Source organism: Macaca thibetana, chromosome 2 (genome assembly GCF_024542745.1).
Source record: "Macaca thibetana thibetana isolate TM-01 chromosome 2, ASM2454274v1, whole genome shotgun sequence".
Lineage (NCBI taxonomy): Eukaryota > Metazoa > Chordata > Mammalia > Primates > Cercopithecidae > Macaca > Macaca thibetana.
The window spans coordinates 105,150,187-105,166,435 of NC_065579.1; the positions used below are offsets into that span (position 1 = coordinate 105,150,187).

Consider the following 16,249-nt stretch of genomic DNA (forward strand, 5'->3'; position numbering starts at 1 on the left):
TGGTGTGATCTCTGCTCAATGCAATCTCAGCCTCTTAGGTTCAAGTGATACTCCTGCCTTAGCCTCCTGAGTAGTTGGGATTACAGGCATGCACCACTATGCCCGGCTAATTTTTTTTGTATTTTTAGTAGAGATGGGGTTTCACCATGTTGCTCAGGCTGGTCTTGAATTCCTGACCTCGTGATCCACCTGCGCCTGGCCTCTTTTTTTTTTTTTTGAGATGGAGTCTCACTCTGTCACCCAGGCTGGAGTACAATGACACCATCTCAGCTCACCGCAACCTCCACCTCCTGGGTTCAAGTGATTCTCCTGCCTCAACCTGCTGAGTAGCTGGGATTACAGGCGCATGCCACCATGCCTGGCTAATTTTTGTATTTTTAGTAGAGATGGGGTTTCACCATGTTGGTCAGGCTGGTCTCAAACTCCTAACCTCATGATCTGCCCACCTCAGCCTCCCAAAGTGCTGGGATTACAAGTGTGAGCCACTGCACCTGGCCGGGCTGTTTATTTTCTTGTTGAGTTTTAAGAGTTCTTTGTGTATTTTGGATAGCATTCCTTTATCAGATAGGTGTTTTGTAAATATTTTCTCCCAGTTTGTGGCTTGTCATTTTATTTTCTTAACAATTGCCTTTCACAGAGAAGTTTTTAATTTTAATGAAGCTCTGTGTATCAATTATTTCTTCCATGGATCATGCTTTTGGTGTTGTAGTTAAAAAGTCATTGCTGTACTCAAGATTACTTAGATTTTCTCCTATGTTATCTTGTTGGAGTTTTGTAGTTTTGCATTTTACGTTAAGGTCTATGATCCATTTTGAGTTTATTTTTGTGACTAGAGTAATATCTGTGCATAGATTCATTTTTTTGCATATGGATGTCCAGTTGTTCCAGCACCATTTGTTGAAAACTCTTTTTTGTCCATTTTACTACTTTTGCTCCTTTGTCAAATATCAGTTGATTGTATTTATGTGGGTCTATTTCTGGATTCTCTATTAAGTTCTCTAGTTGCCTAATCTTTCACCAATATCATACTGTCTTGATTACTTTAGCTTTATAGTGTTCTCATTGCTTTTGAGGAGAGGCTCTTTGAAGAGACTTACTCTGCCATACCTCTTGATGTCATTTTCTGTTATGTTTCTTAAAATACTGTAAAATGTCACATTGGTAAGTTATCATCATTTTTCAAAAAGGAGAAACTGAGACGCAAGGTATAAAATGAGTTCATGAAATTTATTTTTTCAGCTATTGTTCTAAATAGGAGCAAGGCTCATCTCTTTTGTTGTTTGTTATGTTTTCAGGTGAAAAAAGTTGATTTTTTTCATAGCTTTGTTATTTTAAAAGTTAATATGTGGGACAAACTGTCAGTGATAACCTCTCAATTAATTTAGCTATCATCAGCAATCTCTTCTTTATCTTCCTTCTTTAAAGGAACTCTTGGCTTCCTCTCCTACCCATTGGAACTGCTTCCTTTTAAACCCAAATAAAGAAACTATAGCAAAGCTCTGAAAATAATACATTGAAATTGAGAAAAGTTGGCAGTAAAATTTTCTTTCTCTGAAAATTGTTTTTTATTGTATAATTGAAACTTTTATTAGTATTGCTGAATGTGAATGCTGAAAGGAAATAAAGAAAGAAGGTGATCTGCACTAGCAAGGATGTTGACTTTAGCAGCTGGAAGGCAAATAAGTGAGAGTAGTGTAGTATACTGCATGGGAGATTGGATGAGACCGTGAAACAGAAAGTCTGGGCTATACTCCCTATCTGCCTTGAAAAAAGTCATACAATTTTAGCATTTCTCTGCCCCAACACCTTTATGTAGGAATTTTTGTGCTTTTGAATTACATGTCCTCTGAGGTCTTTTCTAATTTCATTTTACTCAGTTGAAAGGGCTTGTTATGCCTTGTAATGAAAATTAGAAATGTTTTATTCACCCTATGACTGTTCCTTTTGGAGTAAGCTACTATGACAACTCTAGATCCTAATAAAGCCACAATGGGTGATTTAAGGAAAGATGTGCATTTATCTGTTTTTTTCAAAAAATACTATTGTGTCTCTTACTGAACATGACATTGTGATTTTAATATCCTCTTATGCTTTGTTTTAGGTTGGTACAGAGGAGTTTCAACAAAGAAGCCAAATGTGAAGGTAATGAAAAGTTTATTATTACCTTTTCTAATGTAGGAAGGAAATACCTTGTACGTTTGTTTGGTATAACAACTCTTAGTGGTTCATCTTTTAATCTTTTACAATAGCCACAATGATTCTTTCCTTTACAAAACTGCAAAAAACTCTTCTCTGTCTCAGCATATTAAAATGTTTCTTCTAAAAGGACAGGAAATGCAAATATGGTCATAGCTCCAAAGCTTATCTTGGAAAAGCCTATTCAGGCTTTTAAATATTTTTTCCTTAAGGTATTTGACAAAAAGTAAATTGACTTATTCACAGGCCTAGTCCTGTGGAACCATATAATTAGATGAATTGTTTTTAAAATGCACAATGGAAAATATTTTCAAATAATCCAATTAGATATTTCTCTAATCATAATTTATTGAAATATGAATTTAAGCAAGGTATTAGTATAGAATACTAATTTTATGTACTAGATTTTATATTTATTACAATTAATATTGATGAAACAAAATATAGTTTAATTAGCAGTTATAATGCAGTTAGAAATAATCTTTCCCAGTAATGTATTTGCAAACACTTCTTTCTGCATATGTTTTCATGTAATTAATATTATCAGTTTTTCTTGTATGTTTCTGTAGCTTAATATTTGATGCAGTATGCTTTTCTTTGTATAGAAAAATACCAAAATTATCACGTTTTCATTCAAAAAGAAAATTGTTTAGAGTTCTAATAATCAGTTTTGCCAGTAGAATCATTCAGTTTGATTAATTTTAAGGTAATGATTATAAGGAAACAATATCTTTATATTTTAATGCCTCCTAGCTGTGGTTTCTCATTCTTGGCACTGTTGACATTTTGGGCCAGGTAATTCTTTATTGTGGGAGACAGTCTTGTGCAATGTGAGATGTTTAGCAGAGTATGTGGCTTCTACCTACTAGATGCCAGCAACCCTCTGTCCCTTAGTATGACAGCAAAAGAGGACTTCAGACATTGCTGAATTTGTCTTGGGGACAAAATGACCCCTGGTTGAGAAGCACTGCTTATAGGTAATTTTTCTTATATTTCTATTTTGAAATGCATTCATGAATGCTTCTGTGGGAATAGTTTCTACTTGTGGTTTATTTTTTAAATTTTGATTTAAAATTGTTGAAAAGTTAGAACTGGCATAAATGAGGAATCTTATAAATGAATATTTGTAATTTGTGATATTGCATGCTATTGATTTATTTTTAGTAATATTTGTGATCTTGGCTACCTCCCACTACCTTATTTCCAGTACTAGTGTTTGGGGATCAGTGTGTAGACTGTGCTTATTAAAATTATTGTATGTTTGTGATTAAAGTATCAGATTGATGGAAAGTTTGTGGCTTGAAAACATTATTGAGACAGGAATGATGATACCCTTAAAATATTAAACATAACTGTTTTGATTATATCTTCCTGTGCAACAAAGTACTCCAAAATTTAGTGAATTAAACTGATAAACATTTTCTCTCTCATGCTTTTGTGGCTTGACTGGGTCAGCTGCGTAGCTAGTTATTCTGGGATGTATGAGGTTACCTGTGGCAACAGTCAGCTGTGGGGTCAGTGTCCAAGACATTCTGGTAGGAATGTCCAAGATAGTTTACTCATATGTCTGGCATCTTGGCAGGGTTGGCTGGAAGACTGTCTTCAGCTAGACCACCAAGATAACCAGGCGTCTCTGTGTAGTCTTAGGGTTTCCCTGTTTCCATGTGGCTTCACGTGGTTTCTCCAGCAAGTAATTAGAGTTTTATTTTAGAGTTAAGGAAAAGTACTTGGAACCTCATACTTAAGTTCTTAATTGTCTTTCTTAGTTTTTGGACTCTGTGGGTGAGGCCATTTTGTGATTACTCTTAGCAGTGTTTTGGCAAGCTAAACAAAATGAGGAACCTAACTCACACTACTCCAAAGAATGTTAGAGCTCTTTTTATCTGATCAGACTCCTTTAATTTTATTACTTTGGGGGCTAATGTATTCAGAGATTGCATATTTTGGTAATATCTCTATTCTAGAATCTTAGGTTATTATAGCATTTATTAGCAACATGTATCTATATATCTCTTAATAGCTTGTATTTGTATTCTTAAACTTAAAAAAATATGGAAAGACAGTATTAGTAACTGAATTTCATCCTGTGTCAGTGATATTTTATGGAACCAGTTATTTAGTGTTTGTAAAATACAATCATTTAGGGATACCACATAATTAAAATAATACAAAAATAAATGCATTTCTATATATTCTTTATTTGTGCTAATGTTGTGGTCCTAGTATACTTGATCTTAACCAAAAGGCTAAGAAATGATCTTATTTCAGTCATAATAAGTAAAATTTTCTATAGGTTTTTCATAGCTATTAGTGGTTAAAGGAAAAAATAAACATGACTTATTAAAGTTTGTCTTTAGTCATGTATGATTTATACTAATAAGTAAAACACAAAATAGCTCAAATAAAATAATATCTGAACTAGACAGTGAACATAGTTATTTATTTATTTATTTGTGAGTGAATGAATGAGATTGAGTCTCTCTGTCATCCAGGCTGGAGTCCAATAGCATGATTATAGCTCACTATATTCTTGAACTCCTGGGCTCAGGCTACCATCCTCCCTCAGCCTCCTGAGTAGCTGGGACTACCGGTGCATAGCACCATACCCAGCTAATTTTTTTTTCCCACTTTTTGTAGAGACGGGGTGTCTGTATGTGCCCAGGCTGGTCTCGAACTCTGGAGCTCAATCGATGCTTCTGCCTCAGCTTCCCAAAGTGCTGGGATTACAGACGTGAGCCACTGTGCCTGGCCAGCACTTAGATATATTAGTAAATGATGAAACAGTTCTTCCTATAAAAGTTTTTAAAAATTTGCAAAGCTTAATCTTTTTGTTGCCTGTATTATTTTATAGTAAAACATTTAGAAGGAAAAACTGGGGTGATTATAAAATACCCTTTCTGTTATGACTACATATTAAAATTTTACAGTTAAAGAGAAGCGTGATAGGCAAGAAGTATAACTAAATTTTATGCTAGATGATTTTCAGAATGATAGTTTATTGTCTTTTCATTTTTTGAGGACTTTGTTTTTGTTTTTCTGCATATACTTCTACAGTAGAACTTACTTTAGTTTTATAATTTTAGAGACCAAAGCAAGGTTTTGAGACATAGTGTTCTGTTCCACTGCTGAAATGCCATGATATGTATTTGTTAGAGTCATCAAAATATTGACTTTCTGACCAGGCACGGTAGCTCTCGCCTATAATCCCAGCACCTTGGGAGGCCCAGGCAGGTGGATCACTTGAGGCTAGGAGTTCGAGATCAGCCTGGCCAACAGGGAGAAACGCTGTCTCTACTAAAAGTACAAAAATTAGCCTGGCTTGGTGGTGCACTCCTGTAATCCCAGCTACTTGGGAGGCTGAGGCAGGAGAATCACTTGAACTCGGGAAGTGGGGGTTGCAGTGAGCTGAGATCTCGTGGACAACAAGGGAAGACTCTGTCTCAAAAACAAAAACAACAACAACAACAACAACAACAACAACAAAAAACCAAACAAAAAAACTTGAGTATACATGAAGAATTAAAGAATAAGAAATAAAATTGAGAAAAAAGGACAACAGATATTGATTTTAATTTTGTGCTTTTTATAAAATATATGCTCAAGAGGAATAATGAAATTCAGTGCAGTTTATATTTACTTCCATTTTGTGATTTCAGGATCAGCTTTTATACAATAATTGTGAACAGGATGTGTAGTATTCTGTGAGATAGGAACAGGGCCTTATGGAATGTTTTGCACAACAAAAAAGTTGCAAGACATGTTCGTGGAATAGTAAATGTTTTAAGCTGGGTAAGGCATAGTGCAGGAGAAAGTGATGGATGGTAAGGCAAGAAAGGTAGATTGGACCTATATATATTTAGAGTCATATGCCAAAGAAATCTAAGGAGTTTATGCTTTGGCAACAGGGAATCTGTCATTCAACAGGGATGTAGCTTCATTACTGTCATACAATATAACTAGAAGATAGGGTTTATCAGAAAAACAAAAGGTAAATATTGAAGGTGTTTACCATCAAGAGAATCGCTTGAACTCAGGAGGCAGAGATTCAAGCGATTGAACCTCCTTGAATATTTAAGGTAAATATTGAAGTATTTATGGATAATTTCTGAAATTTTCTCTAAAATACTATAATGGGTAAAATGTGTGTAGATTGATGAGTCAAGATTGGCAAAATGTTAATAATTGTTGAAGCTGAGTGATGGATTTGTGGAGATTCCTTATACTGTTGTCTAATTTTGTCTGTATTTGAAATGGGTACTATGTTATTACTTATCTCATGGAATTGTAATGAGGAATCAAAGAGTTGATATGAAGCCTTTATTGCAGTGCCTAGCACATAAGAACATGATAATTCTTTTGCATATCATCTTTTACTATTAAAGAATAGCACTGCAAATGAGACTGCAAAGACTGCTAACTTGGAGGACAGAGAAAGAGGAACTGGCAAAAAAAGACTAATGGAGGTCATAGTTGGCCAAGGAGAACATTTTTTAAAAACAGGGGCGATTAATGGTTTCAGGTTCTGTGGAGTAGCATGAGTACTGAATAATGGCATATAGTGGTACTCACAGCTATGAATTATTACAGTGAAAGAATAGAAAGAAAAATCAGCAAAGGGGAAAAGGTGTTGGGGCAACAGTCTGTGATGAATTATCTTTTGATGTGGTGTTGGATTCAGGTTACCAGTATTTTGTTCAGGATTTTGGTCTGTGTTCAGGGATATTGGCCTATAGTTTTCTCTTTTTGTTGTGTCCTTGAAAGAATTTGGTTCTAGGGTGATATTAGTTTAGTAGAATGAGTTAAGGAAGGGTCCCTCTTCGTTGATGTTTTGAAATAATTTCAGTAAGATTGGTGGCAGCTCTTCTTTGTACATCTAATAGAATTTGGCTGTGAATCTGTCTGGTCCAGGACTTGCTTAGGTTGGTAGGTTTTTTATTACTGATTCAGTTTTTGAACTTGATATGGTCTGTTCAGGGTTTCAATTTCTTCCTCATTCAATCTTGGAAGCTTGTGTGTTTCCAGGAATTTATCCATTTCCTCTAGATTTTCTAGTTTCCAGTTTCCTGTATGTCTTCTATATGTTCCTAATGGTGTTTGAGGATCTATCGTATTTCTGTGGGATTGGCTATAATATCACCTTTGTCATTTCTGTTTGTACATATTTGGATCTTTTCTTTTTTTTCTTTCTTATTCTACCTGGCAGTCCATCAGTCTTGTTGATTCTTTGTGTGGATTTTGGGGTCTCCATTTTGTTCAGTTCTGCTCTGACTGTAGTTATTTGTTTTCTTCTGCTATCTTTGGGGTTACTTTCTTCTTGTTTTTCTAGTTCCTTCAGGTGTAATTGCTAATTTTTTTCCTAACTTTTATTATTATTATTATTATTATTATACTTTAAGTTGTAGGGTACATGTGCATAACGTGCAGGTTTGTTACATATGTATACCATAAAAATCCTAGAGGAAAACCTAGGTAGTACCATTCAGGACATAGGCATGGGCAAAGACTTCATTTCCTAACTTTTTGAGGTAGGTGTTTAGCGTTATAAACTTGCCTATTAACTCTGCTTTTGCTTCATCCCAGAGGTTTTGGTATGTTGTGTCTGTTCTCATTTATTTTAAATAATTTTTTGATTTCTGCCTTAATTTTGTTGTTTATCCAACAGGCATTCAGGAGCAAGTTTTTAAATTTCCATGTAATTAGTGGTTTTGAGCAATCTTCTTGGTATTGATTCCTGTTTTATTCCATTGTTACCTAAGAGAATAGTTGGTAACTAGAAAAAAATGACTTCCATTTTTTTAAATTTATTGAAACTTGCTTTATGGTTGAGCGTGTGGTCAATCTTGGAATATGTTCTGATTCCATTGACTTCTGTAGATGAGAAGAATGTGAGAATATCCTGTGGTTGATGGGTGGAGTGTTCTCTACCTGTCTGTTAGATCTGACTAGTCAAGTGTTGAATTTAAATCCAGATGTTCTTTGTTAGTTTTCTGTCTCAGTGATCTAATGCTGTCAGTGGGATATTGAAATCCCCCACTATGGCTGAGTGCAGTGGCTTATGTCTATAATTCTAGCACTCTGGGAGGCTGAGGTGGGCAGATCATTTGTGGCCAGGAGTTCAAGACTAGCCTGGCCAACATGGTAAAACCCCATCTCTAGTAAAAACACAAAAATCAACTGGGCATGGTAGTGCATACCTGTAGTCCTAATTACTCAGGAGGCTGAGGCAGGAGAATTGCTTGAACCCAGAGGCAGAGGTTGCAGTGAGCCGAGATTGTGCCACTGCACTCCAGCCTGGGTGACAGAACGAGACTGCATTTCAAAAAAAAAAAAAAATGCCTGACGGTTATTTTGAGGTTGTCTAAGTCTTTTCATAGGTCTAGAGGTACTTATTTTAGGAATCTGTGTGTTCCAATATTGGGTGCATATGTATTTAGGATAGTTAAGTCTTGTTGAATTCAACTCTTCATCATTATATCATTCTCTTCTTTGTCCTTTTTTAAATTGTTGTTGGTTTAAAGTCTGTTTTATCTGATATAAGAATAGTAACCCCTGATCTTTTTTGTTTTTTTATTTGCATAGTAGATCTGTCTTCAGCCCTTTACCTTGAGCCTATGGGTGTTGTCACATCTGAGATGGATCTCCTGAAGATGGCAGACAGATGGGTCTTTTTGTTGTTGTTGTTGTTCAACTTGCTACTCTTTCCTAATTGAGTGTTTAGACTATTTACATTCAACATTTATACTGATATGTGATGTTTTGATCCTATCGTGAAGTTGTTAGCTGGCTGCTTTTTAGTTTCTAATGTGTAGTTGCTTTATAGGCTATGTACTTAAGTGTGGTTGTGTGACAGCAGGTATCGTTCTTTTTGTTTCCATGTTTAGAACTCTTAAGGATCTCCTGTAAGCCTGGACTAGTGGTAACAAATTTCCTTAGTGATTGCTTGTCTGGGAAAGATTTTGGTTCCCCTTTGCTAATGAAGCTTAGTTGACAGGATATGAAATTCTTGGTTGGAATTTCTTTTCTTTAAGAATGCCTAAAATAGGCCCCCAATCTCTCCTGTTCGTAAGTTTTCTGTTGAGAAGTCCACTGTTATCTTGATGGGGTTCTTCATTGTATGTGGTCTGATGTTTTTCTCTAGCTTCCTTCCAGATTTTTTCTTTAGCACTGCCCTTGTTCAGTCTTGTGGACTATATGCCTTGGTGATTTTCATTTTGTATTGCACCTCACAGGTGTTCCCTGGAATTCTTGTGTCTAGATGTCTTCCTCGCTAGTAAGATTAGGGAAATTTTCTTTAATTTTCCTCAAATGTGTTTTCCAGCTTGTTTACCTTTTCTCCTTCTTTCTCAGGAATGCCAGTAATTGATAGATTTGGTTGCTTTACATAATCCCATATTTGTTGAAGACTTTGTTCATATTTAAAAAGTTCTTTTTTCTTTATTTTTGTCTGGATAAGCTCAAAAAACTTTTTTTTTTTCTTTCTTGAGACGGGGTCTTTTTCTGTCATCCAGGCTAAACGACAGTGGTGTGATGGTTCACTGCAACTTTGACCTCTCAAGCTCAAGCGGCCCTTCTACTTTAGGCTCCTGAGAAGCTGGGACCACAGGCACATGCCATCATGCCTGGCTAATTTTAAAATTTTTTGTACAGACAGAGTCTTGCCACATTGCTAGAGCTGGTCTTGAATTCCTGGGCTCAAGCAGTCTTCCTTCCTCAGCCTCCCAAAGTGCTGGGATTACAGGTGGGAGCCACCATGCCTGGCCAAGAAACATGTGTGTATATATATCTCATATATATATATATATATATATATTTGCTTTATTTATTTACTTATTATTTTGAGACAGGGTCTCTCTCTGTCACCCAGGTTGGAGTGCGGTGGCATGATCACAGTTCACTGTAGCCTTGACCTCCTAGGCCTTAGTGATCTCCCACCTCAATGTCCTGAGTAGCTGGAACTACAGGCACATGCCACCATGCCTGGGATACAGTAATTAAGCAGGCACAGGAATTGATAAAAAATATCAATGAAGACTAGAGTATTCAAAATCAGAATAAATGCTATTGAGAAAATCAGATACACTTTTGGAAAACGTAAAAATTAGATGCCTTTCTCACAACTTGCAGAAAAACAAATTCCAGAAGGATACAATTAAAAGCATACTTTTCAGCTGGGCACGGTGACTCATGCCTGTAATCTCAGCACTTTGGGAGTCCAAAGTAGTGGGATCACTTGAGCACAGGACTTTGAGACCAGCCTGGGCAACATAGCGAAACCTCATCTTTAAAAAACTAATATTTAAGCTCTGACATTCTTTCTTCTGCTTGGTTCAGTCTACCAATAAAGCTTTCAATTGTATTTTGAAATTCTTTGAGTTTTGAATTCTAGAAGCTCTGACTGATTTCCTTTTAAGATGTTTATCTCTTCAGTCATTGTGTGGATTGCTTTAGAAGATTCTTTGTATCGGCTGGGCGCAGTGGCTCACGCGTGTAGTCCCAGCACTTTGGGAGGACGAGGCAGGCGGATCACCTGAGCTCAGGAGTTTGAGACCAGCTGGCCAACATGGCGAAACCCGTCTCTACTGAAAATACAAAAATTATCCGGGCATGGTGGCACGCGCCTGTAGTCCCAGCCACTAGGAAGGCTAAGGCACGAGGATCGCTTGAATCCAGGAGGTGGAGATTGCAGTGAGCCAAGATTGTGTCACTGCACTCCAGCCTGGGCGACAGAGTGAGACTCTGTCTCCAAAAAAAAAAAAAGTTTCTTTGTGTTGATTTTAAACCTCATTTTGGATCTTGTTGAGCTTCCTTACAGTCCGTGCTTTGAATTCTTTATCTGTCATTTCTGAGTCTCCATTTTGGTTAGGAACCATTGTTGGAGAGGTTGTGCAATTCTTTGATGGTGTCATTATATTCATATTTTTCATGGTGCCAGAATTCTTGCCCTGGTTCTTTCTCATCTGGAGACACTGGCACTTCTAATTTTAAAAATTATTTTTGTGTGAATAGGATTTTTTCTTTTTCTTTCTTTCCCTATGATATTGTTTTGTTTATTTGTTTTCTCTCTCTCCTTCTCCTTAGGATGTGCAATAGTAGAGAATGCTGGGTAGGGACTTTGGCTTTGCTTCTGTAGCCCTATGCACACACTTTGGCACGTTTTATATTCAGCTGTGCAGTTCAACCTACAAGCCAATAGATGGCACTTATAGGTAAAAGCCACCTGTGGCCAATGGGACTGAATATGTACTTGGTCCTTGTTTACTGGCAGAAGTCTCTGTTGCTTCAGGCAGTGGACTGATTAATGAAATATACAGTGGTCTGAGCTCCCTGCTCAGCCCCAGGGAAGTGGGGGCCATGATGGGCAGGGTGGACCATGCAGGTCTGCCTGTAGGTCCTCTAGTGCTGACACAAGCACCAGCACTGAGGGAGAATATAGTAGGTGGCCATCAAGCACTCAGAGAGTGCCTAGGTGTGGAGATGGGAAACCTCCTTGCCCCCAAATTCTCTGCATATGAATGGTGGGATTGAGGGTGGCCTAAATTCCTAATTCAGGAGATTGGGTACTCTAGATGCCTGGAGATCTGCCTGGGCATGTAGTGGGGAAGGGCCCCTTTGCACCAGGATTTATGTACAAGAGGGGTGGGGCAACTAGGCTGCCGAACAAGGCAAGCAGGTGCTCTGAATGCTTGGAGATCTGCTTGGGTGTAGCAGAGAGGGCTTCCCTGCACCAGGATCTCTGCGCAGTAAGGGTGGGGCAGCTCAGGCGGCTGATCCAGATGAACTAGAACTCCAAATGCCTGGAGATCTACCTGGGCGTGGAGTGGAGAGGGTCTTGCTGCACCATGGTCAATGACCATAAAGGATGGGATGGCACAGGCTGCTGGTCTAGGCAAGCAGATGCCCCATATGCCTGAATTTCTGCCTGGGGGTGGAATGGAGAGGACCCTGCTGCATCTTGATCTCAGGGAAGCAGGCTGGGGCATCCAGCAATGGCACATGCAGACTGGTTCCAGGTCACCAAGCTGGCCCTGGCTGCCAGTCTCATTGCCCTGGAGAAACCACAGTTGTAGCAATTCTCCCACCACAGGCTTGTGACAGGGTAAATCACACTTCAAGCACCTACTGTTAATGTGCTTTCCACAGTTCTGGCTGTGGAGGCCTCTACCCTGCTTCAGAACAGGTACTCCCATCTCTGGTTCAACACTAAAATGCCTATATGGTCATGCTGCCAGGTTGCCAAAGAATGGCTTTGTATACACCTGGATTAAAAATGACATTCTGCTCTTGGGCCGCGGCCTGGAAAACTGTATGCATCTTTTCCTGGTGTCTTTTTCTCACAGTATCTCCAAGCCTCTCCCCAATTTAACTCCAGTGCTTGGGAGAAGCAGAGTACTTTCCCTTGGCCTGACTTGCTTAGATCCCCAGTGGAAAGGTAAGTTACAGAGGGAGATTCTCTGCCTCTTGCACGTACTAGGGCTTCACTCACTTTTATCAGCTGGACACTGTCACAGGAGTTGTTTGCTAGTATTTTCCTCCCTGGGATCTGAGGTTTCTTCACAATTCTGGTGGATTTGTATTTTCCTTCTTGAATTAAAGCTCAGAGAGTTGATCTTTATGCATGATCTTGCTGTTTCCAAATGGCTAAGGCATGCTAATAGCCTCCAATCTGCCAATTTCTGAATTCTTCATTCTAAATACTAGTCCTTCTTTAAATATACGTAGCCTGTGTTTTTGTTTTCTTAATGTTGTGTTTTGAGGAGTAGATATTAACTTGAAGGAGTCCAATTTGTCATTTTAAACTTTTTGTTTATTATCAAGGTTTCTTATGTTTTGTCTTTATTATGGTTGTCTAACTTCTCATCTGGTTTTGGTCAGTTTATATTTTAAGAAATCTGTCCACTTTACATTTTTGAATTTGTTTTAGTTAATCATACTGTTATTTTTTAATGCATGTGAGGTATTTAGTGATAATCCTCCTTTATTTCAGATTTTAGGAATTTTTGTCCTTTCTTTTTCTTGATCAAGTCTAACTAGGTTTTTGTTGCATTTGTCAATGTTTTCAAAAATCAACTTTTAACTTTCTGATTTTTTTTCTGTTATTTAACATATATCTGCTCTTATCCTATTCATTTTACTGACTTAGGATTTATTCACTTTTATTTTTAAAAGATATTTTTATTGGATATACAATTCTAGGTGAAAATTTAAACACATCAATTTATTGTCTCCTGGCTTTACACTATTTCTTTTTTGAAAATTGATATAGTTGTACATATTTATGGGATACATGTGATGTTTTGGTACTTGCATACAATGTGTAATGATCAAAACCAGGGTAATTGGGATATATCCATCATCTCAAACATTCATATTTCCTTTCTGTTGGAAACATTACAGTTTTTCTCTTCTGGCTGTTTTGAAATATACAATAAATTATGAACTGTAGTTTCCCTACTGTACTATCGCACACTAGAACTTATTCCTTTTAACTGTATTTTAGTACCTATTAATCAATTTCTCTTCATTGTCTTCTCCCCTTTCCCTTCCAGCTTCTGGTAACCATCATTCTACTCTCTCTCTTCATGAGATCCACTTATTTAACTCCCACATAAGAGTAAGAACATATGGTATTTTTCTTCCTGTGACTGTTTTTTTCTTTAAAATTATGGATTTAGAGGGATACATGTGCAGGTTGTTACATGGGTATATTGTGTAATGAGGGATGGGGTTTGCGCTTCTAGCAAACCCATCATCCAAATAATGAACATAGTACCCAAGAGGTAGTTTTTCAATTTTTGCCTCTCTCCCTCCTTCCCACTTCTTGGAGTCCCCAGTGTCCACTGTTTTCCATCTTTATGTTACGTGTACTCATTGATTAGCTCCTACTTATAAGTGAGAACTTGTGGTATTTGTTTTTCTGTTTCTGTGTTATTTCATTTCAGATAATGGCCTCAGCTGCATCCATGTTGCTGCAAAGAACATGATTTCATTCTGTTTTATGGCAGCCTGGTATTTCCTGTTTTATATATAACCACAATTTCTTTATCCAGTCTACTGTTGATGGACACTTGGGTTGATTCCATGACTTTGCTATTGTGATTAGTTCTGTGATAGACATATGTGTGCAGTTACCTTTTCCATAAAACAGTTACTTTTCCTTTAGGTAGATACCCAGTAGTGGGATTGCTGGGTTGAATGGTAGTTCTATTTTTATTTTTTTTTGAGAAGTCTCCAAACTGCTTTCCATAGGGGCTGAACTAATTTACATTCCCATCAAAAGTTTGTAAGTGTTCCCCTTTCTCTGCATCCTTGAGAACATCTGCTATTATTTGACTTTTTAATAATAGCCATTCTGACTGGTATGAGGTGGTATCTCTTTGTGGTTTTAATTTGCTTTTCCCTGATGAATAGTGATATTGAGCATTTTTTTCATGTATGTTGGCCGCTTTTGTGTCTTCTTTTGAGACTTGTCTATTCATGTCCTCTGCTCACTTTTTAATGGGGATATTTGTAATTTTCTTGTTGATTTAATAAGTTCCTTATAGATTCTAGATAGTAGTCCTTTGTCAGATGCATAGTTTGCAAATATTCTCTCCCACTCTGTAGATTGTGTGTTGACTCTTGATTGCTTCTTTTGTTGTGTAGAAGCTATTTAGTTTAATTAAACCCCTTTGTCTATTTTTGTTTTTTTTTCATATTTGCTCTCGAAATCTTAGTTATAATTATTCGCCTAGGCTAGTGTGTAGAAGTTGTTTCTTTTTTCTTTTTTTTTTTTGAGATGGAGTCTCGCTCTGTCGCCCAGGCTGGTGTGCAGTGGCGCCATCTCTGCTCTCACTGCAAGCTCCGCCTCCCAGGTTCACGCCATTCTCCTGCCTCAGCCTCCCGAGTAGCTGGGACTACAGGCGCCCGCCACCACGCCCGGCTAATTTTTTGTATTTTTAGTAGAGACGGGGTTTCACTGTGTTAGCCAGGATGGTCTCGATCTCCTGACCTTGTGATCCACCTGCCTCGGCCTCCCAAAGTGCTGGGATTACAGGCGTGAGTCACTGCGCCCGGCCGAAGTTGTTTCTTTTACTTACCTCCCTTCCCCTCCCCTTCTCTCCCCTCCCCTCCCTTCATTTTTTTTTTTTTTTTTTTTTTTTTTTTTATTTTGGTCATCCAGGCTGGAGTACAGTATTGCGATCATAGCTCGTTGAAGCCTTGAACTCCTGGGTTCAAGTGATCCTTCTGCCTCAGCTTTCAAAAGAGTTGCTTGAACTACAGATGAGCAGCATCACCCCAGCTGTTTTTTTTTTTTTCCCCTCATTTCACTATGTTGCCCAGTCTGGTCTTGAGCTCCCAACCTCAAACAGTCCTCTTTGTTTTGGCCTCCCAGTGTGCTGAGATTACAGATGTGAGTCACTGTGCTGGGCTTTTCCTATGTTTTCTTCTAGGATTGCTGTAGTTTCAGGTCTTACATTTAAGTTGTTAGTCCATGTTGAGTTAACTTTTGTAAATGATGAGAGAGATCTATTCAGTATCATTCTTCTGCATAGGGCTAGCTAGTTTTCCTAGCACCATTTATTGAATAGGGTGTTCTCTCCCCGTTGTTTACTTTTCTCAACTTTGTCAAAGATCAGTTAATTGTAGGTATGTGGCTTTATTTCTGGGTTTTCTGTGTTTCATTAATGTATGTGTCTGTTTTTGTACCATTACCATGCTGTTTCATTACTATAGCCTTGTAGTATGGTTTGAAGTCAGGTAATGTGATGCTCCTGGGTTTGTTCTTTTTGCTTTGGATTACTTTGGCTATTCAGGTGCTTTTTTGGTTTTAAAAATAATTTTTCAATTATTTTTTCTAATTCTGTGTAAAATGATACTGGTAATTTGATAGTAATTGTGCTGAATCTGTAGATTATTTTGGGTGGCATGGTCATTTTAATGATACAGATCTTTGAATTAGCATTGAATGTTTTTCCATTTGTTTGTGTCATCTATGATTACTTTCATTAGTGTTTTATAGTTCTCCTTGTAGAGATCCATCATCTTCTTGGTTAAATGTATTCCTAGGTATTTT

General features: G+C 37.6%; 1 protein-coding gene across 5 annotated transcripts in view; it reads left to right on the top strand.

Moving 5' to 3' along the window:
• Nucleotides 1-16,249, top strand: part of DOCK3 (dedicator of cytokinesis 3) — a 688,972-nt gene that overhangs the window by 138,491 nt on the left and 534,232 nt on the right. For all 5 annotated transcript variants that reach the window (XM_050780657.1, XM_050780653.1, XM_050780654.1 and 2 more), the window contains exon 3: nt 2,102-2,142. In XM_050780657.1, the coding sequence (XP_050636614.1) occupies nt 2,102-2,142 (41 nt within the window). The remainder of the gene's footprint in view (nt 1-2,101; nt 2,143-16,249) is intronic.